Raw genomic sequence first — 23,390 nt, 5'->3', positions numbered from 1 at the left:
CTCATATGCAACAGCTGCGTTGGTCTCCTGGCTGCGTACATATAAGAGGCAACTGGATTGAAAATACGTTCGCTGGGGGAGGAGCCTAGCTAGCAACCAAGATGGCCGCCTGATTCCTCGGCTCCGCGGACCGTCTCGCTGTCCTCCCGTCTCCTGCCTTATCCTCCCAGATATCCTGTCTCTCATCGGTGATTTCGGAGTCGGGAGACGAATCCGGTTCCCAGGGTGTGCCTATCTTCGGGATCCGTGCAGTGACGGTGACGGGGCGCCCTCGCCCTTCCCTGATGCCTCGCGGCAGAGCCTAGGTCTTTGTCCTGCGCTTGTGGCCGGCCCCGAAAACGGCAGCGGCGGCCATCTCGAGCTGGGCGGCGCCGGCCGCTGAGGAACGACTGCTGCCTACGATTCCCTGCCGCGGCAGCCCAACTTGCTGCGTTGTCCCTCAGGCTGCTTTCAAGGCTGAGAACGCCACAATGTATCGTCATCCCGGCCTTCCTTGATACATTCTATCTTCCTCCGTGGTGAACGCCATTTTAGAAAGCCGCCATTCGCTACTGGCGAGAGATTGCCTCACGGTGCTGCTGGAGCCCGCTTATTGTTTACATCGCCTGCTATCGTGGGAGGTGCAGTAATAGACTGGACTGCCCTTGTGCCCCCTGTCTGGTTATGTTGCTGCGAGCGCCGGCAGAGTGCTCGGCTGATTGCAAGAGACGGTGGCGTCCGGCTTCTGGACATGGCGCACGCCTGTAAGCGATGTGTGCAGCGGCAACTCCAAGATCGACTCGCTCCCTGGGATGGTGGCATTTATTCTCTAACACCGACTACGGAGGATTTACCCGACGTACAGGGAATCGCCGCACCTTTATTTCCTGAGACGCCCCTGCGGATTGTTGACGTCCTTGTAGCCCTGAGTGATCTGCGTGCCGCCCACTGTGCTGCTGCCAGAGACCTGGAGGACCGGCTGGCCGCCATTTCCCCCAGTCTGCAACGGTCCGACCAAACTTGTCCGCGAGTGCTGGGCGCTGCGCCACAACCTATGCCCTGTTACCGCGGATTGCCTATCCGGCTGCCCACGATTGCGCCGCTGGCGCAGGATTTGACCCCCGCCGAGTCAATGCATGCGCTAGCTCGGAAGACGTCGGCTATTCAAGATCTCACGCGGCGGCGAGGGACTCTCCTACGAAAGCCGCGTCCGGCAACCTCACTGTGGTCCACTGATGGAACTTGTTATCTTCCCCTGGAACAGACGCTATTGCTCGGATTGACTTTCTTTGGCGGCCTAATGCTACATGGTATTCCTTCTGCTACACTTCTTTTGTGCTGGGCTCTGTGTTGGACACTTAAAAAAGAGAGAGACGACCCCACACGTTCCAGGGAACAGGGTACGGGAGACTGCAAGTCAAAGAGAATCCCTGGAATAGAGAATTCGATCACTCACTCTGGACATTCTACTCCTCATTCATGTTCACTGGTCAAAAACTAATAAACAACGTTCACAGACTTTTTTATAAAAATAAATTTACATTTATTATAAAACACAATTCATTACATAATAAATTGAGAAACTCATTGTAGAAACAGTATAATAAAAGAACAATAAAACCATTCAATATTGACAGAATGTGGGCTTATATTTATCTAAATAAAGCACTGATGCAACATACCCTATATCATTTAAAATTTCAAATCAAACATATAACATATAACATATAGACCTAGGACTCCACCCCAACACAAAAGCACATATACTACTGTTGCTGATTTCTACGATTCAGAAAGCCCTTATTATATACTTTATCACATCTCTACTCCACTCATTGGCCTAAAGTCAGAGATTTTCCTGGGCTTGAATTCTAGTACATGAAAAAGCGTCGACGCGTTTCGGTGTCTCTGCCTTTCGATAATGGCACACCTTCCTCAGGACGGTTTGGAGTAGTTGGAGTAAATCTCATGTATCCTTTCCTTCCACAATGAGGTTTTCTTATGTGGAAGATGGCGTGGAGACCTTATGGGTTCCTGGATGTTTGGCCTTGACCGGTATGTTGTATGCGGTCTCAGTTTCTGATTTCCTTACTGGACTTTGTTGCCTAGTGCTGTGGATAGTCGATTCTTGAGGTCTGTATGCAATGATAGGACCCCTAATTTTTCTTCAGCGGGCGTTTTTCATAAATATATAGATGGCCAGTTCTGAAGAGACGATACGGGAGCGGTGAACTCCTTTCACCGTTAATAGACGTGTTTACCCCGTGGCGATATTTTCCTTATTTCCTCTTATCTTGATCCGCTTTTCCCACTTTTGGATAACAGTAGGATACTTGGACGTGGATATGTCCAGTCTTCGATTTTGAAATTGGATACTTCTCCCACGGGCCGTCTGCTTCAGATGTCAGCTACACTCGAACGCCTCCATGGCGGTCATCGCTCCATCTTGCCGTGGCCGTTTGGTCTGCCTGCTCCGTCCGGGACGGCTATCGTGCAGCTGGACTCTGTTTACACTGTGGACCGTAAAGGGCTGGGTTGAGGCTGCTTCTTTTTCCTTGGCCTGCTGGAACTCTTATTGCTGGAATTGTAATACATGAGCCGGGAATTCGAGTGCTGGTTTTGTATTGGTCTTGGGGCTCGGGGATGGCCGATCGTGGTTGCGCGTATTGATTGCTTTATATTTCTTTGATATGTCCTCCTCCGCTCTTACCGGGAGGTATAGATCAGGTTTCTCTGTTCTTCCTCCCTAAATCTTTTCCCTTCTGTGGGTTCTCGGGGCGACAGGCACGTTCTTGGGGGGGGGAGGGCCGTAGCCTCTTCGACGTGCAGGGTATGGGGGTTGGGGCTTGATTTCTCTCTTTTGTTTCTATGGCCTTTCTTCTTGTTCTCTCTCTTATTCCCTTCTTTTTCTCTTCTTCATATCTTGGGTCAGACGGGAGGTGGGGTTTTTTTTTTTTATTTTTATTTTTCCGAGAAGTTCCTTGCGCTTTGGGCCTATGTCTTTACCACATGTTTTTTGACTGTAAGACCAGTATACTGATTTTAATTCATAGTCACTGTATGATTGCAATCCTGCTTTTCCTTCCCTCTTCTGCTACCAATTGAGGGCGCATATCCTATTACGCAGTTCCCCATGTAATGAATGCCTCTCTCCATACGTAGTCGGATCCTTTTATTGCTAGCATGTAGTGATCCCTCCCATATCCTATCCTATCGTATTATGCTAGGTTGCAATCTCTGACATGTTACATCGATTGGGCGGGCGCTAACTGGGGCGACATGTATCTTTATGCTTAGCTATCCTGTTCGTAATGATCCGCTTCCGTATTATTATAACGATGTTCACTTGTGGTTATCCTGCTACGTAGTTCGCCCACTCTGCTACCCTGTCTGACTCTAGGACGATTCGCCAAAATTACAAAACGAAACCCTCTGTATCCTCCTCCGGTGTTCCCTTGCCAGTTTATTGTAGTGCTGCTAATTTTTTTGCCAACTGTTGCAAGCAAGGTACTTCGGAAGGTTGTATATTGTCATAGCGGCCGGCCAGCAATGGTTGTAGGCAGACGCTGTGTACTATGTCTGAGATAAATAAAGGTTTTCAAAAAAAAAAAAAAGAAAATACGTTCGCTGTCAGTTAGAAGGCATAAATTAATAGCAGCATTACAGTGTCTTGTATTATCTTTTTTTTTTAAGTAGGCGAAGATATAGCTTCCTTGCTGAAAAAGAGAAAGTGCATAGTACTATTTGAAGAAGTGTTTCATCACCACCTTGCATTCAATTGCAGGTAGTGTTGCAATTTGTATTCGGCCAGTTCCTTGTAAAGGTCTTTAACAGGAGGCATCCTGACCTACATTTTATAAATAAGCCTCTATTAGCTACAGAAAAATGTTGATCCAGGTATCTCTCGAATCAAGGAGTAGGTTTATTTTCCTGGATCAATGTAAGCATCTGTTTTTTGGACTGCCATGACCAATACTTTTCCTTGATTACTTTCTCGCTTGAGGGAGCCACGGTCTCTGGGTTAGACCAAAACTTGTGGCATTCCATGCTGGTTAAAGACCTTCACATTTGATTTAGCTAAAGCAGATTTTGTGAGTTAATGTTTTGTTCAAGAATAGGCTTGAGTTAAGTTACACGATTCAGTTTAGTCCATATTCGATTCTATAACAAGATAGTTTTAAACGCTGCAACAGCTTTGATGTTCTTCATGCAAGCTGCAACCAACTACAAAATTATTATTTTTCAATTTTCTGAAGACCCGGGGCAGGACTGCATCCTCAAAGCTCAGCCCAATATAAACTGGATGCCAGTGCTTTGGCTTTGTAGGCCTGTAAGGCTGGCTTTGTCTATCTTCGGTCAAATATGCAGCTGAAACGCAGCACAGCATTTGATTAATGAGATGGGGTGGTTTTGCTCTTGTTTTTGTGTTTGGCCCAGGCCAATTTTACATCAAGCCTTATTCCCAAATAGGTACAAAAGGGGGTGGTGATGGACGGAGCATCTGAACCAATCAAACACTCACACCCAGTCAACAGATCTGGATTTAATCCAACACCGTTCTTTAGCCCACTCTGCCACCCCAGTTCAGACAGGGCCATATGCAAATCAGTCAGACCCTGTGTAAGTTGGCAGGGTATGCTCAGACGTGAGTCCCTTGCTCACTTTGCCACTGGATTCAAGCAAGCCTGGCTGAAGACGGCTGGAATGCCAGAGACCGGTCCTAGGAAGCTTCAATCCGGTCCAGGGAAGGCATGGCTTGGCAGTTCGGGCTGGACTGTTCCCATGAGGCACAGGGTCAGACTGATTTGCATATGGCCATGTCTCAACTGGGGTGGCAGAGTGGGCTAAAGAACGGTGATGCAATAAACCCAGATCTGTTGACTGGGTGTGAGTGTTTGATTGGTTCAGATGCTCTGTCCATCACCACCCTCATATGTACCGCTTTGTTCGCCATACGTTGGCAGGGTATGCTCAGACGTGAGTCCCTTACTCACTTTGCCACTGGATTCAAGCAAGCCTGGCTGAAGACGGCTGGAATGCCAGGAACCGGTCCTCGGAAGCTTGTTTCCGGTCCAGGGAAGGCATGGCTTGGCAGTTCGGGCTGGACTGTTCCCATGAGGCACAGGGTCAGACTGATTTGCATATAGCCATGTCTGAACTGGGGTGGCAGGATGGGCTAAAGAACGGTGATGGATTAAACCCAGATCTGTTGACTGGGTGTGAGTGTTTGATTGGTTCAGATGCTCCGTCCATCACCACCCCCTTTTGTACCGCTTATTCCCAAATATTCATAAGAATTGACCTGCTGTTTCGGATTGTGTACAACCCATGTGATTGTTAAAAACAATTGCAGTTTTAATCATCAGTAAAAGGACAACTGCTCTATTCACACAGAAACGTAGATATCCACTAATTGGCAGCTTGTGAAACAGGAAAGGAAGAGTTAAATCCGCAAGAAAGAGGGGAAAGGGAATTGGAATAGGAAAAGCAGTGCATCGCCGTATGACACATTTCTTTATGGTGAGAACAACTACTGAGTGAGTAAATAGACCGGTTTCAACTGAGTTAATACTTAATAATCATCTAGACCTCCTCATTTGACCAAATCGTGCGATCCTATTTAGATAATTTTATATTCAAATGATGCGTCTTAATCATCTACTTAAAGTGAGGGAACAGAGACGTAGTACATGAGGATAAAGCTTACAGTGCAGTTAAGTACATGTGAGAGTCAAACGAGACAGTTATATTTTTGTTACCAGGGCAAGGCTGCGAAGGTGTTTCTTCACGCAAATGTGAACCCATGCAAATGTTAAACAATTAAAGCCAATCTTCCAGACTAATTTCTTAAACAAGCTAACATGCATGCCGCATGTTGCATCTTTGCAACAGTTACATGAAGGACTCATCTGTGATATCAGCACAAAAACTGTCTTTGTTAAAATGTTAACAACGGCAGCTTAGGTATTTTAATGCCAATTAAGTTCCACAAAACAAGACCACAACTAAAAGCATTAAAGAAATATTTCCTATCAATTCACCAAATGTTATTTTCTACATCTTTTATAATTTATAAATGTTCAGCTATATTAAAATACATAGGAGAGTAATGTTTCTTTATCAAATCATATACTACATTTTGTTTTGTCTGATGGCAGAACACATCTGTAATGATAAAGCAGTGTTCTTCACAGTAGCATACAGCGGGTACCACCTTTCCTCAGAAACTAGAACACAGTGCGTGCTCAAAAGCTGAAGTACCTAGGGCGCAGAACCACTGCCAGGGTTGACAAGAATAGCCTACTATCAGCCTAAAAAGACAAAGCAAAAAACATGCTACGATAGTGAAAAGGCGAGGGAGCATAAGGACAAGAAATCGGGACCAAGAGGGACCCCTTTTTCTAAATTATGAATTTAGAAAATAAACATGTTGTAACTCACAGTAAAATATGCATTGAACTGCAGGGCATACCATGTATTTGGAAAAAGGGAGGGGAGGGGAGTGAAAGCACAGGAAGGGTAAACAAAAAGAGCTAGTGCATTATTTATCACCCGCCAGAAGCGAGTAAGACAAAATTACAAAATGTATATGAGTAAGTAGGGGGTCCTATGTGAAGGATCTTTTAAGCACCCTTACTCCTGAGTAAAGGGCTTGGACTTCACATAGATAAATGTCACACGTTTTGGAAATGCTCATGTACTCCTGATGCCGCATCTCTTCAAACAGAATTATCCTACATCATTTTCAAAACAAATCCTTCTAACCACTTAACCCAAATTCACATTAGTCGCAGTGTAAGTTAATGACAAAGCTGTTTATAAAGCGGTTTTTAACATTTCTCTTACAAAATATCTTCTGAAGAAAATACAAATACGCCGTAGAGCATTCTATTGTGCATCATACATACAAGGTAATACAGTCCAGATTTGTAAGCTAACTTTTTCATTGTGTCTTTAACACACAAAACATCAACACATTTTTCCAAAAAAAGCATCCGTGGTAAATTCTTAATTCTATGTCGCTTCCATTACACCATTTGACTTTTTATAAAGTAAATCTTTTGAAGGGGTTATCAAGGTTCGAATTAACAAAGTGAAATCAAGCAAATGCCTTGTTTTCAGCAATCACCTTGGTCGCCTCACTATATTCTAATTAAAGTAAAGGGAAATCTTGCAAATACCTTATTTTATGCCAATTAGTTAGCAGCTTTGTTGTATTCTAATTTAAGTAAAGTAAAACTTTGCAAATACCTTATTTTCAGCAATGCGTTTAGTCGCCTCATGTTAGCCCACATATCATCCACGAAGGCCGGGCTGATGCTGCAGATCTGCTCCTCGAGTCGTAAGTTACAGGTAAATGCTAAGCGCATTTTCAACGAGTAGAAGCTGTCTAAACACCTCATAGTAAATATTTAGAACCCAAACTAAAATCCTCTTTCTCCAAACAACCTGCGTACTGGGCAGCAGGTAAGCGATAGAAAAGTAGCAGTCACAGGGCGTTGACGGAAGGCGAGTGCAATAAGTACACCTTGACCACGCTGGCGTGCTGCAGTGACAAAGTCCACCCATCAACCATAAAAGGCAAATGTAGCTTTTTTTTAAAGTTGCCTGAATTAATAAGTTAATAATTACACCATAACAGCTGAGGTACATTAAAGTGGACTTCACGCAATGTTCATGCCTCAGTCACAAAAAGTTAAGTACACAACATCTGTTTGACCACTGACGGTGTGCAAATCTGCAGGCCACCTGGTACCACGCTTACCAAATACTGGACATACCTGCCACACAGTACAGCCTACACACCCCAAACCAGCAGAAAGCGACTCACCTGCCGTAACTTCAGAAGGCTCCTGCCCATTAGAAACTCTTTGGGGCCTTACGTCTCAGAAACCGCGCTCCGAAGGCCTTTGTCCTCCTCACCACTCAGGTCCCAATATGTAGAAGGGTCTAGAAATATGAACAGGATTATTAATAACGTCTGACCTACAGTTGTAGAATTTCACTAGTTGTCACCACCATTAGGCATAAAGCAATTGACACACTATGGCTGTGTTATGTTATTCACAGGTGCAGGTACCTGGTTGGTAGTGACCCCCCGCCCCCCTACCTGTGTAGCTAAATTCAATCGTTGCCAATAGCACACTCCAATTTCTGTTACTGAAACAGACAATACATTTGTTTTCTATTGTGAGCAGCTTATTTCTTTTTTATTCTGCAGTGTGTACTATTTGCTTTTTTTCTAGTTCAAGAAGTGGAAATTCGATACTAACCGAAATATCAAATTCGATCTTCTTGAACTAGAAAAGGAGTCGATTGCACCAAATATCAAATTAAAAAGATATATTGCGCATTACGGAAGTATAAAACTAGAACAGGCACAGTCTACTGACGTGTTCTACTTTGACACCTCAGACTTATTTCACAAATCCTTCAGCAAGGCCTCCACATTTGTTAACTGTGCTTGCAAAGAAAAACAATGCCACAGATCACAAATCTTTCATAAATGTATCAGTAAGGTGTATCTAGTGTTAGGAAATAGCTGAATAACGTAGTGTACACTTTTGTGATTCATGTATCATGTCAAAAATTGGAAATAAAAAGTGAGAAAACCAAAAGGTACAAAATGAATAGTTAAAAGAAAGAAATGAGTGCAGTCTGAAAAAAGTGAAAATGTAAAAAATATTTAACAAGGCAAGTGCAAGACAGGGGTTAGGGTCAGTTTTAGGGTAAAGGACAGGGTAAGACTGAAAGTAAGGTTGTACATTACAGTTAAGAATAGGGTTAGAGAAGGGGCCAGGGTAGAGATAAGATTAAGGATACTGTTATGGTCAGGGAAAGGTGATGGAGTAATTAGGGTTAGAGCAAAGATTGGGTTAGAGAGAAGAGTTAGGGTTCGGATTATTAAAGCACTTATGGTAGAGAAAGTTGATGATGGAAGTGGATTTGGGTGAAAGATAAGGTTAGTATTAAAACCAGTATTAAAACCAGGGGCTGTAGGTTAGACCATATGATAACAGGCATTAGCAAAGCAAATATATCTCGCCTACGAAAGAGCTATTGGCTTTGAAAATGTGTTTTAACCATGTTGTACACCAACTTGGCTTATAGTTAGTGGCGTAGAGGAGAGTGTCGTGGAGTCGTAGAATGGAATGGCAAAGAATAGAGTAGAGTGTTTTAGAATAGAGTGGCAGAGAGTGTTGTGTATTGGAGTTGCATAGAGTTGAGTCGCGTAGAGTAGCATACACTGGAGAGTCATAGAGTAGATTGGACAGGTGTAGAGTGCATTGGCATAGTGTTGCAGAGTATAGTGGCGTAGAGTGCAGTAGCGTAGAATGCAGTGCCATTGAGTGCAGTGGTACTGAGTGCGGTGACATTGAATTCAGAAGCGTACAATGCAGCATCATAAAATGCAGTAGCATAGAGTGGTGCATTGAAGAGTGTACAGTGGCGCAGTGTGAAGTGGTGCAGAGTGAAGTACAGTGGTGTAGAGTGCCGTGGCATAGAGTGGTGCAGAGTGGAGTGGTGTATTGTTGAGTAATGCAGAGGGCAGTGCTGCAGAGTAGAGTGAAGTGGCATAGAGGGCAGAGTAGAGTCAAGTGGCATAGAGTGGCGCAGAGTCGAGGAGTAGCATAGAGTGGTGTAGGTTAGAGTATAGTGCAGCAAAGTGGAGTAGTATAGAGTGCAGTGGCGTACAGTGGAGTAGCGTAGAGTACAGTGGCTTAGAGTTCAATGGCAGAGTGCAGTGTTGAGTGTCAGAGTGCAGTGGTGTAGAGTGGAGAAGACTGGTGAAGAGAGCAGTGGCGTAGTGTACTATGATGCAGAGTAGAGTGCAGAGGCCTTGTGTACAGCGACAGAGAGCAATTCTGTAGAGTGCACTGGCGTAGAGTGTATTAGTTAAGAGTAAAGTGGCGTAGAGTGCAGGGGCATAGATTGGAGTGTTGCAAATTGGCATAGAGTGTAGTGGCATTGAGTAGATTATTTCAGAGTAGAGTGAAGTGTCGTAGAAAGGAGTGTTGCAGGGTAGAGTGCAGTTGTATAGTGTGGCAGAGTGTAATGGCGAAGAGTAAATTGGGAAGGAGTGCAGTGGTGCAGAGTAGATTAGAGTGGCATACAGTGGATTGGCGTAGAGTGCTGGGGAAAGAGGTACAGAGCAAAGTGCATTAGCGGAGAGTGTATTGGCATAAAGTGCAGTGGCATAGAATGCAGGATTGCAGAGTGGCGTAGAGTGGAGTAGTGCAGATTAGATTGGTGTGGCCTAAACTGGAGTGGTCTAGAGGGTAGTGGCGAAGAGTGCAGTGGTGTATAGAGTTGCAAAGAGTGCATTGGCATTGAGTAGACTAGTACAGGTTGGAGTAGAGAGGTGTAGAGTGCAGTGGCATAGAGTGGAGTGGTGAAGAGTACAGTGGCATGGAGTGGTGTAAAGTGGAGTGGTGCAGAGTAAAGCGAAGTTGAGAGGTGCGGAGTGGTGCATACTCGAGTGGAGGGGCGTAGAGTGGAGTATTCATGCCATTACAGACAACACATTTTCAATTGTAATACCCATTACATTTGAACAGACAGACAGTTTTACTAATAAAACAAACAGTCCATAGACTAAAAAAGCGCGGAAATTGCATCACCTAGTGTAATGATTTGTTTTAATCATATTAAAGTATATGGTTCCAACACACTTAAGAAATAACAAAAAAATGTGCTTCATTTGTATTTCTAATTCTGATATATTCTGAAATAATTACACAGTTCATTTAAAGAGGGATATTGTGAATACGATTTGGGCAAGGGAAGGTACGAACTCAAGCTGGACAGCCTTAAACAAATAAAGCCACCAAATGAAAAGCAAGAAAAAGTGAGTTACAAACCACAAACCTAATGACAATCAATGGGCAGAATGCATTCCTAGGTCACCTTTCTGAATGTCCTGAAGATGGGCTGTCTGGCAGGCTGCAACCTGATGGGTTAGCATTATGGTTTAGGTAGCGATTTTAGTTTAGAATACCTTACAGTAAAAGTAAGAACATACAAAAAAATGTCTGCACCAGGTAAAAAATATTAAAAAAAAAAAAATCTGACTTCAAACTATATGCCAAACACATAGAATGCACCAAATTCTAAACTTTGAGTTTCACGTTTTTATTTAAAAGTTTAGTTTTTGTCACTTCAAATGTCGAACTTTCATCAAAGAATCACAGATAACACTAGCCAGCTCAGTGGTAAGAGTGGAAGAATTCAAAAGTAAAGCAGAAATCTCAATCTTGGATGATTAAGACAGGGATCCGTGGGAGGGGTAATTCACTACTGACGTTGCATAAATAGAAGCAAACAGGAGAGGGGCTGTATCACAAAACTGCTTAAAGGCAGAGATTTGTAATGCCTTTGTCAACTAAAGCAGTTGTTTTATGAGAATGATAAGAACTGCACTTCTGATGCCTCCAAGTTCTTTTATAACAGATTACACAATTTTATGGTATTTCAATTTACCAACCATGAAATGAATGAAAGACTGAATCTGCCTTGCCAGGATTCAAACGTCATAAACATGGCAGATATCCGGTCCTCCGCATTGCAAGCGCATTATAGGCAATGGCACTAGTAATACTGTGGATGGGATATCCCTCACTCCACCAGACTCTAAAAGGGGTCTTAACCCCTTCGACGCTTACGACAAGCTCAGCTCGTAATGAGGCACAGTGGAGCTGTGCGTCATAACTGCTGCGGACAGCCCACGCGGGGCTAATTCCCTGCCTGTGCGGGCGATCCATGGGGGTGGGCGAAGTCGTGACGAGCTCAGCTCCACTGTGCAGCATGACGAGATGGGTTCGTCACGAGCACCGCCGCGCGCGGCCCCTCTTCCCCCGCATAGCGGGGTAAATAGCCCCGCGTGAAAGGGGTTAAGACTTTAAGGGCTAGATGTAGGTAATTGTAATTTACCAATTCGAAAATACCAAATTTTACCCATTCGGTATTTACCGAATCAGTAAATTTGCCACCTACATCAGAAAAGCCTATTACCGGTCGGTAACGTCCGATTTCGGCCGTTACCGACCGGTAATAGCCTTCCTATATCTGGCCCTAAATGTGTTATTAAAAAAACAAGCTCTGTAAATGATTGTCTAAATATTAATCACAGCAGTTTTTTGAATAATTTGAAACCCATTGTACAAAATTTCAAAGATTGTGTAACAGGTAAAAAAAATCCATGGCTGTCATTTAAACGCATATTCAGTTTGCATGGGCTTCTCCTTAGTCCTTGGCTCTCAATCTGCGGTCCGAGGACCCCTGGGGTCCACAAGGCCCTGTCTAGGGGTCCACGACTGTTTTAAAAAACGAAATATAATTAAAATGAATACATTAAAATGAATAAAATATACACACATAGAGGCAAAACTGAGAATGTTAAAACTTTTCTATATTTAACTATAAAATAAACAGTGTTTTAATATTTAAGCATTTGTTTTGTGTACTTTTTTTATGTGTATCGATTTGAGGTTCAAATCACAGAAGTTGCTTAGTCAGGGGTCCCCGGCTTCCAATGATGGCTCAGTGAGGGACCCCAGATTCAAGGATTAATCAGTGAGGGTCCACACAAGTCAAAAGATTAAGAACCGCTGACCTACACGATATGGTTCTAAAAACAGCACAATTCAGGCGAAAGCTTATCGCTTGTAAAAAGGAAATAGCTCAAATCTAAAAAAAAAAAAAAAAAAAAAAAATCCTATAAGTATAATAATATGAGGTTCCCTCAGAATTAATTATTAATTCCCTCGCTTAAAGCTTCGCCCTCAAGCAGTGCGCACTACAGCAAATACCCGCGTGCGCGTCACGCGCTGCCACTGTGCAGTCAGTGCTCAGGAAGCCCCATTCAGCTTCCACGGTTCTGCCTTCCGCGTGACGCACAGGATTGAAATACCAGGGTGGGGACAGGGAGTCCACTCCACAGAGTGCGAACACCGTGTCCTCGGGGTGGGTGCCGGCTACCAGGGCTAGACGGAGATCCAGACACAGCGGCTGCTCTGCCAGTCGGCTGTAACTGGAATAGGCATCAAGAGACCCGCTAACCACGAAATGCGCCTGTATGTTTTTCGTTTGGGCATAATACAATTTAGGGGCACTAGGGGAAAATACTGGGCTACACGGGTCGGAAGCGATGTCCAGGTTCACATTTTCAGCCACAGGAAAAGAACGCGTCATCTGCAATTATTGCATTTTACACATTCAGTGTTAATCAAAAAATGAATATCTGTCTCCTGGCGTTTTCAGAGTGTAAACTGCCTGTCGGAGAAAAGGGGAAAGAGCGCACCTGACCTTCCTGCTCATTCTCGTTGAGTTAACAAAAGCCTGCAAGCGGACTGGACTGTTTGGTGTGAATTTAAAAGTTCGAAAATATCAACAACGCTGACCGCCCCTCACTGCTCTATTACTAGATTGTTTTCCCACGTATTTTGTGTCCATCTTTAAAGGTTAACTTTCTGCTAACACCGGTCTCACTCCCTTTTTTTCTATCACCCTGTCAAACTTGCACCAAGCTATGCAAGCTCTGGCAAAGTCAATACCTCGGGGCTACTTTAGTTTAATGCTTGCTTGCTGGAAAAAGGCAAACATGCAGAAACAATCTCATCCGTGTTCGTCTGCACCATAAATTAGTGTATCATCACTAAAGAAACTGCGTGATTCAATTTTGAATAATGTGCAAATGGTGAATTCACATGGAAAAGCACTTCTGGACCAAGAGCCAGTAAATGAGTGGTCTACAGCAGCCACAGGAAATGTATGCGCCTGTGCTCCCAGCCTGCGCAGCTGCTATAGAGGCAGAGATGATCCTAGTGCAGCAAAGGTTACTGATCACTGTAGTGGAAGATGCCTGGCTTCACGATGAACCCAGCACAGATAGAGGTCAACTAGCACCTACAACCATGCCTTGGTTCAGAACGATGCCGGAAGTGAAGTACAGCACAGATGGAACTTTGAAAGCAAACAGATGCCAGGCCCATCAAATGGCAAAGCTAATGCCAAAAGGAAAACCCAGGTTTTTTTTGTTTTTTTTAGAGTACCGCAGGTACAGCACGAATGGGTCTCAGCGGCGCGACAAAGATGGAGAGGGTCATAAGTTATTAAGCCCTGCACTGCTAAAAAGTAGGAGCTACACTGCTGCTGAAGCTGAAGGAGCCACTTCTTTTGTGGCAGCCAGCTTCCACCAATTGTAGAGCTAGATGATGCCAGGAGCTGAACGCAGCGGGGAATGCCCTCAGTGGTGGATAGCAACACAGACGCAAAGATCAAAAGATAACTAAACACCGCAATGTGCTCTACTTCATGCACCAATGCATGCCCACAAGAGGTTCTCTGAGACCTGAAGGGCTGATGATTAGGATAGTTTGCTAGTATTTGAAGAGAACTCCTTTTAATGCCATTGCTGCCACTTCATGAAGCGCAGTCGACAGTGAACATGGAGAGTCGTGTCACTTATTATGCCTGTCACATGGCCCAATGGACATTGTCGTCTTCCTTAGGTTGTTATGAGCTTGTTGCTGCCTGTCCGCGGTTTTGCGCACAATACTACACAACTTTATTTTGCTTGTGCCACACTGAAACTTTCACACAGAACCTGCAGTTGTTTGTGTACTTTGCTCATTACTGGGATTTAGTCTGAACATTGTGAGCAAGGTTGAAAAACAATGCCCCTTGTTATTCTGTTCTGGTCAGGCCCTAGACAAAACATGCAGATGCAGTTTTTTGTTTGGGGACCCATACTTTGGTCATATGAGGGTAAAGGGATGGGTAACACACACTTGGAGAGGAACCTTTCCAGGGAGAAGAGCATGACAGCACCTGTGGTGTAGATCAACCATCTTACTTATTGCAACAACTTCCAATTTCCCTCCCCACATGGGAGTGTAGATAGTTCGCTGTGGCCTTCCATTCCAACTTTGAAAAAATATTTCAAGAAGCTAAGCAGACTCAAAGCAATATTGTTTCAACAGGAAGTGTCTCTCACGTCAGCTCGTGAGACCTTCGAATTGCAGGCAGAGAGAACATCCAGGGAAATACAATCTTTGTTGAACACGAATCTCCCCCTTCATTTTGGGGAATTAATACACCGAGGGCCAGATGTAGGTGGCCATTTACCGACCAGTAACGCCCGATTTCGGCCGTTACGACCGGTAAATGGTCATTCCTGATGTAGGTGCCCTATTTTACCGATTCGGTAAATTTACCGAATCGGTAAAATACCGAATCGGTATTTTTACCGATTCTGTAAATTGGAGATGTAGGTGGGATTCTTCTGAGTCCCACAGGCCTTACTGAATCGGTATTTTACCACCCAATCCAATTGGGTGGTAAAATACCGAATCCAGGTGTGCATGCACACCTGTGCCATGTGACAGACAGACAGGCCCTTAGGGCATGTTTGTGTGCCACATGTCACACGTGTCTGAAATCGGGGTGCTAGAGGGTGTCAAAGTGACACCCACTGCACCCTTGCAAAAATCGGTATTTACCGAATCGGTAAATACCGATTCGGTAATGACCATTGATTCCCATGGGCTTCAATGCCCATAGGAATCAATGGGCATTACAGATTCGGTATTTACAGAAGCGGTAAATACCGAATCTTAACAATTCGGTATTTACCGATTCTGAATTACCTACATTTCCCCCCTCTAATTTACCACTTCTTAAATACCGAATCGGGATGATTCGGTATTTTAGAAGTGGTAAATTAGAATTACCTACATCGGGCCCCAAATATTTAATGCTTCTGATACGGCAGGCCTAGGCCATCCTTTTAAACTTGTGACCTCTTTTCAAACTATTTTTGAAGTAATCCCTGCCTTTATTCATCCTATTTTTTCCAGCATATTTGAAGGGTTCCCTCTACTGCTCCTCCTGGTTTGTGGGGTAGTTATTCTGCTACTACTGTTCCGCAATGGCTGCTCGATCTGTGATTCTAACGAGCCTGGAACAGCTGCAGTTGTACCGTGATCGAATGCAACAGCTCTTTGGTTTGATACCAACGGGAGATCTGGACATTGATTTTTGGTTAACCTTCCGTTATGCCTACTTTTCCTTTGTGCAACCTACGTTTTACTGCATCCGGGGTCCTTCCAGTGGGCCATGGACATCTGCCTGGGAGCTTGTTGTGAATTTGCCGCCACCGCCAAGAGTCACTCTTACCCGATCATACCTGCGGGGGCACCATTGTTGCAGGAGCCGCCGCCGCCAAGAGTTATCGGGGACATTTTTGCGAGGACGGAAGCCGGAGGGGAGGCAAACTACACTTCCCAGCGTCGCCTGCGGCGTGCACGCCACTGACGGCAGCAGACAGCGCCAGGAGGTGCTTAAAAGGACGGTCGGGCTCCCGCGTCGCGGGACGCGCGTGGGCGTACCCGGGCAAAGCACGGGCCATGGGCGGACCCGTCCGCGCCCGTTGCAGCGAGGAGGACACTGGGCTGGGCCACGTCCCTTTCATCTTTCCTGTTTGTCGTGGAGGACTCGCTGGTGGACTTGGTCAGTGACTTTTTGACTAGTTGTGCACATTTATAACCCGGGTCCATTATATTGGTTTTTATAAACATAAGCATTTTACGCTCTGGGGGGCTGTGAATTGAAACTTATAACAAGTGTAAGATTAAGTGGGGGTTATGGCCACAAAACAAAATCTTGTGGGTCAGAGGGCAGGGGGGGTGGTGGTAGGAACATTGGATGCCTTTTTATCCAGGGCTGAATCAGTGCTTCAGCACGAGATACAGCTCACTGAAAAAAGATTATCTTTAGGAGCTTATGTTGAACAAAAAAGATCATCTTTGGGGGCAATAAGAACGGTGAAATAACCCATGGTAGCTACCCAATCCCCAAGCTACTCAAACATAGACCTTACTGAAAACCCACAATGTGGTATGGCGGATACGATCCAGAGCTCGGCCCTAGAACGGGGAAATGTGCCCGAATTCTGTGTTATGGAGGGCATTAGCTCCCCGAGATTGTCCTCACATGGGGCTATACATGGCCCCACAGTGGACCCTAGTAATTTGCAGAACCTAGATTCCACTTTGGCTCAAGCCTTACACCACGCCCAATCCCACCCCCTTATTAATACTGGGGCAGCTCGAGATGATCGAGCTACTAGGCCCGAGAGACTTGCAAGGGACAGCATCGGGGTGGTGGGCAGTTCAGGGGAACCTTTGGCGAAGTGAACCAGGGGTGGCTTAGCCACGAGGGATAAAAATAAAGACAAAGGAAAAAGTAAGCACCAAAAAGGAAAATCGCCCCCAATATTTGAGCCTGGTGTGCCCCCAACTGTTAACCCTAATGTGACTGAGCAGGGGGATATAGGGGACAACCAGGTTTATTGGGAACGTATGGAAACATTAATTTTAACTATCCTCGCACCGTTTTGAACCAAGATTTGAAAAAGTTGCCCCCTGGCAAAAGGTTTTGAGGTAAGGGGAAACACAGATATATTGAATGTTGCAGGGAAGGGTTGTGTGCCTACAACAGGTTTGGGGAATAAAGGATTAAGAGGAATTCAAAACAAGGCATTGACCCATCCTGCTGTAGATAGTGTTAATGGATTAACGCGTCTTCCAATTACCCCAGTCCAGGATATACGTTTAAATCCTGGGGGCATCCCCTATTACCTAGTATCCCACCTCAGGGGCCAGACCGGCAGATTATCCTGCTGTGCGCGGGTGCTCATAATTCGCTAATGCCAAGGGATCCGTCCGGGGCACTGACTGTTCCCCCAGTGTGTCCTGGTGGTGGACAAAACACAATAAACAACACATTGCTTAAACCTGCGCAAGACATTATAGACCTTCCATCAGCGGCTAGTTCCCTCGTTGTAGTTCTGGCTGGTGTTCCCCCGTTGAGATAGGATAAACCCGAATCTTGGACTCAGCTAAAAAATAAAACTGTGGACTGGTTGGCCAGACACAAAGGTTTTAGGTTTTCTCTGGCCAATAATATCCTGATGGTCCGTAGAGTTGCATGGGTTGGTCAATCGCAAAAAAAAAAAAAATAGGGGAGAATTGCGTTATTGTTAACTTTCGAAGTCCTGTAGTTGGCAAATGATCATCCTTAAAGCCCATGACCATCATTGTTCCCCTGTTACTTCCATTGCGGCTCTCCCATTGGGGTATTTTTATAGGCCCCCGTTGAGACCCCAAGGGGAGCTTACCCCTCTTATTGTGGTCTCAAATAGATTTGAGGCTCTGTCCAACTTAGATGATCAGGGTTGACTGCAAGTAAATCATGTACATGGGGGCGTGGCTTTGGCGCAGAGCGGAATGGCTGCCTAGTAAGGGAGTCCACGCACCGGACATTTCATTCGATTAATCCCATCCTTTACAGCCCCCTCTGTGCACTACAGACCCCCCTGGGATGTTGATCGCGGCTTGAGGAACCTATTTGTGTGGTTGTTGCCAGCTTGCCCACTGAGGAACCACTGTTTAGAGCTGCGGCTCTTCGAGCGGACAGAGCGAGAAAATGGCGCCGCTCTGAAGAGCGTCTGGGGTCCTGATCGGCAGAGGCGGACTAGTAGCGCTGACCCATTAGCTGGCGAGTCTGAGGTACATCGCGACCGCCCGAGCTCCGGAAGTGGGGCTGAATGCGGTGAAAAAGACGGTGGGCGTTGCTGTGGCAGACCGAGTCGGCGAGAATAGCGGAGGTGCTGTGGCGAGGTGCTTCCCCTGAGAGCCGTGGCCAGTACTGCGTGCAAAGGAGGCGCGGGCCGAGACAAGCCCGGAGCGGGGACCTGTGACCGTTGCACCGAACACAGGAGGGAGGACGTATGGCATCGGCAAAGGAACACTGGTAGACAGAGCGAGTGCAAGGTAGTGCGGTGAGTGCGGCGCTGTCGCGAACTGGGCCTGGGCGGCGCGGCCTTCTCTGGGCGCCGCGGCGGCACACGTGGTGGTGCCGGCGTGGGCTTGGGCTGCCGGTTCGCTGTGGGTGCAGGGTCGCAGCGCTGCTTGCTGTGCGCCCTGGGAGTGTGCAGACTGCTTCTCCTCTGTGGCTGAGGGCGCCGCCGGGAGAGCTGTTGAACTATTGCTGGCTAACTCAGTGGGCTGGCAGGTTCGGGGCCTTGCGGGGAGCTCTTAGGCTGCGGGAGGGGTAGTTGTGGTGCCGCTCAGGGACAGGGCAGAGCCGCCGGAGATTTGCCATCTGCGGCAGAGCCTGATAACCCATAGTGGCACCTCAAAACAGAGGTCTGGCTGCTACTGGAGCTGGGTCGCAGGCTGGTGCAGCATTATGGGTAAACGTGGATAGCTCATGGAGGCCTAACATTGACTATCCCTGCTGAACACGAGCAGCTGAGACTCACTATCACATAAGAGACTCGCCAATCTAGTTTCTGCTGCGTATGCGAAGAGGAGCTGAAGTGGGGACATATTGAATAAATAATGTAAAATGAAGATTGTATAAATAATGTAAAATGAAGCATAACAGTTTGTCCTCCTCTTTTTATATGTGTATTTCAGATATCACTACCATTTTGTGGCTCCTGAAGAAGGCGCTTTTACGCCGAAACGTGTGTCGAGTTTCACTCGCCAGTGTGATCCCTTATAAAAACTAGTGATATTAATTTGTATAGGTGAACTCTGTTTAACAATGTATGAAATATATGTTTTTTAATTCCTATGTTTACATTGTACGGTGATGGTTATGCCATTTACATGTATGATTTTTATCTGTTTCTATTAAAGTTATGATCAATTTTAATTTACTTCTCTATGTATGAAGTTTTTGCTGTCATTTTATATTACTTGTTTGCCATTTTGTTGACTGCCTAGGGTTTTTGTTCACACACGTGGGGACATACTGCCGCATACACTTAGAGTGTCATGGCACAACACAGGCGAGGCTGAGGAATTAGCCAGTGTGGGGCATCCAGAGACTATAATCCTCAATATGGGCAAATCGGACCCCAAACAGGCTAAATTACAGTTTGAGAACAAACGCAGCACTCGTGCCACTGAAGGGATGGGAGACCAGTCAGAGTTGCGCGAACCATCTGGGCTTGCGGATGGGGCCATTCTTCTGGAACTGAGAGCCGGCATGAGAACGATAGACAGCTAAATAGATGCAACTGGGCTGGATATGGTTAAGAGGAAAGTGGAGTAGCACGAGAATAGACTGGATGTTTTGGAAAATCGAATGTCTGATGCGCATAATGCACAGGCTGAAGCTCATACCAAGATCTTACAGATGGAAAAGATACTGGAAGTGATCAGTGCGAAGAATGAGGATTTAGAAGCGCGATCCAGGCGCAATAACCTACAAATTATTCGCCTATCGGAATCCACACCAATATCAAAAATGGAGACGTTCATAGATGGCCTGCTACACGAGTTATTCGGCCCTGCACTCTCCGCGGTGATGATTGTGGAACGTGCACATCGCTCGCAAGGACCCAGACCCAAGCCCGGCGCACCGCCGCCCGATTATTGCACGTCTTCTGAACTATGCCGACAGAGATGCAGTGCTGAGGGAGGACAGAGCCAAGGACCCAGTTGTTTATGAAGATGATACACTGTCCTTCTTTCCGGATCACACTCCGACGGTCCAAGCGGCGAGGAGGGAGTTTGTGCCAGTAAAGAAACTGCTGAGGGCCACTTCGGTACTTTATGCCATGCTGTGTCCGGCCAAATTGAAAATCACACATGAGGAACAGGCACACTTTTTCACTGATGCAAAATCTGCTTTGAAATTTACGAAACATATTTGCAAAGGCAAGCCTCGTCAGAAGGCACAAGACGATATGACTGAAACGTCTGAACTGGAAGATGCTGACTAACGACTGTGAGGAGAGACTGAACTGATACGAGTTGAGTTCTTTGAGCTCCTTGGGCTCTCGCACACTTGATGGTATCACTATACTTGATGGATCATGAGTGCCCGGGTTGGATGATTAGGTGCTGGGGAACGTGGGGGCGAGTGGCGGGAACACGCCAATTCTGCATGGGTCTAGTTCCGGGGTACTACCGAATAGTTTCGATCAGAACATTGAGGTGCGCAGGGGGTATATATAGGTACAATCCGGCAGCCGTTCTCGTGCGTGTACCCGTTGCCGTTCCTCTTCCCCTAGTGGGTGTTCCCCGGATGTTGCATTGGGGAGTTGAAGGAGATGTTTTGAGTGAGGGGGGTAGGGTGTGTTCTCGACCTAATTGGGAGGTTGGAGTGGGTGGGGGAGGGGGTGCGGGTCAGGGGAGTTATGTATTACTTTTGATTTGTTTTTGTCACACATCTGAAATGGTACATACTGCTTCGTTTAGCATAACGATTGTGCGCAGGCTGATAAAATGTGCTGCTACACATTTTCTAGGTCCTAGGGAAACAGATCACGATTGGCATGACACAGTTGTTCACACTGCCTGATGGGTGACAGGTGCAGAATGTTGACATGGAATGTTCGAGGCCTCAACTCACCTACAAAAGTACGGCAGGTGATGGCGTATTCGAATCGGTACATGGTACATATAGCTCTATTGCAGGAGACACATTTGACTAAGTATACAGAACGTGGTATAGCGAATAGGTGGGCCAGTTTTAGGTTGACATAGTCGTACTCCTCCTACGCGAGGGGGGTTATGATTCTTGTCAAGAGAGGGGTGTCATTTCAACCGATACATACATTTGTGGATGATGAGGGCAGGTGTGCAATGGTGCATGGTAAGATGAGTGGCAAATTGATTACTATAGTTAACATATATGGCCCGATCGTGGATGACCCGAACTGTTTCTCCCGAATGTATGGTATGCTGAGAGGATGGCCGGAGGCTCCTATCATATGGGGGGGGAGGGGTGGGGGTGGGGGGGGGGAGATCTCATCACGTATCTAAAAACCGAGCTGGATAAATCCAGCCCCATTTCGCACTGTACCCCAAAGGTTGCTAGGTGTATTGGCGGTTCCATGGAAGAGTTCGGTTTGTGTGATGTATGGCAAGTACGGAACGCGCAGATGAGAGAGGGAACACATGCAACGCCATCGCATGGGAGCTGGTCGCGTTTAGACTACTGGCTGGTCGGAGAGGAGATTATGGATTGGGTGGAGGACATAAGGAATTTAGCCAAAACACTGTCTGACCATAGCCCGGTGCAAATGGATATAGTGATACCTGCCTCCATACGACGCCGCTTTACGTGGCGACTGAGGTCCGAGGCTCTGCTAGACCCGATATATGACACAACCATACGGGAAGCTTTAGAACAATATTTTCTTCTTAACAAGGGCACTGTAGATGAGGCCTCGACACTATGGGAGGCCTTTAAGGTCACGATCCAAGGGGTATGTATTAGCACCTCGGCAGGCATACTAAAGGATCTGAGGACACAACTGCAAAACACTGAAGACAAACTACGGCAGCTGTAAAGCGAGTACACTGAGGCACCTGAGGGGGTAAAGTTAGCACACATACAGCAATTACTTAAGGACTATGATGAGTTATCTGAAACAGAGATCAAATATTTGTCTCGTAGGCACACCGCCCGGCGCTACGGGGAGGGAGGAAGATCGGGACGCATATTGGCGTTTAAAATCAAAGAGCGACTTGAACAGACGCACATTGATAGAATTGTAGATGAGCATGGCAGGGAACATAATCGACAAGATACCATCGCGGAACAGTTCCGGGATTATATAAGTCACGAGGAACTGCCTCGGAGGCCGAGTTTGAGTCGTATCTTGAGCATGTGGCGTGTGCTTGGCTTTCCGATGCACATCGGGAGTATCTGTGTGTACCTATAGATGAGCAGGATATTAAAACGGCAATTTCAGAGTTGTCAAATGGTAAAGCGCCGGGTCCTGATGGCCTCACCGAGGAGTTCTATAAGAAATATGTTGATCTCCTTGCGCCACATCTATTGGAGATGTATGCGGAAGCGCATGATTCAGGGAGATTACCACCGTCCCTCAGACAGGCACTGATAATCACATTGCATAAAAAGGACAAACCACCGGACAGATGCGCCTCTTATCGTCCGTTGTCCTTGATCAACATTGACGCCAAGATACTGGCCAAGATTTTGGCGATCAGATTGCGACCCTTGATGCAATGTTTAGTTCTGCCCGATCAGTCAGGTTTTATACCTGAGAGATCCACCTCGCACAATTTACGTACTGTGTTCTCCATGTTCCATATTCTTGAACCAACTATGTGAGCGGCGGCAGTATTGCTAGATGCTGCCAAAGCGTTTGACTCAGTGGAATGGTCTTATATGCATTATGTTCTGCGTCGCATGGGGTTCCCGCCTCTGTTTTTACAGTGGATAGCGGTACTTTATACAGATCCAGCAGCTAGAGTACGGGTTGGGGGGGGACGACCACTGAACCGTTTTCCATAGAGAGGGGCACACGTCAGGGGTGTCCTCTATCACCGCTGCTGTTCGCAATAGTGCTAGAACCCTTAGCT

The 23,390-nt window shown here is 46.0% G+C and overlaps 1 protein-coding gene across 2 annotated transcripts in view; it reads right to left on the bottom strand.

Moving 5' to 3' along the window:
• Positions 1-23,390, bottom strand: part of ABHD5 (abhydrolase domain containing 5, lysophosphatidic acid acyltransferase) — a 189,882-nt gene that overhangs the window by 129,122 nt on the left and 37,370 nt on the right. The window contains exon 2 of one of the 2 annotated variants that reach the window (XM_086942091.1): positions 7,811-7,929. Coding sequence is in view for 1 of the 2 variants with exons in the window: in XM_086942090.1 (XP_086798216.1) it covers positions 7,231-7,382 (152 nt within the window). In the remaining variant the exon portion in view is untranslated. Of the gene's footprint in view, positions 1-7,230; positions 7,730-7,810; positions 7,930-23,390 lie in introns of those variants that run through there. The other variant, XM_086942090.1, reaches the window with a different exon arrangement.

This window comes from Lissotriton vulgaris, chromosome 10, assembly GCF_964263255.1.
Source record: "Lissotriton vulgaris chromosome 10, aLisVul1.2, whole genome shotgun sequence".
Taxonomy (NCBI): Eukaryota; Metazoa; Chordata; class Amphibia; order Caudata; family Salamandridae; genus Lissotriton; species Lissotriton vulgaris.
This window is presented reverse-complemented; position numbering and strand designations above follow the sequence as displayed.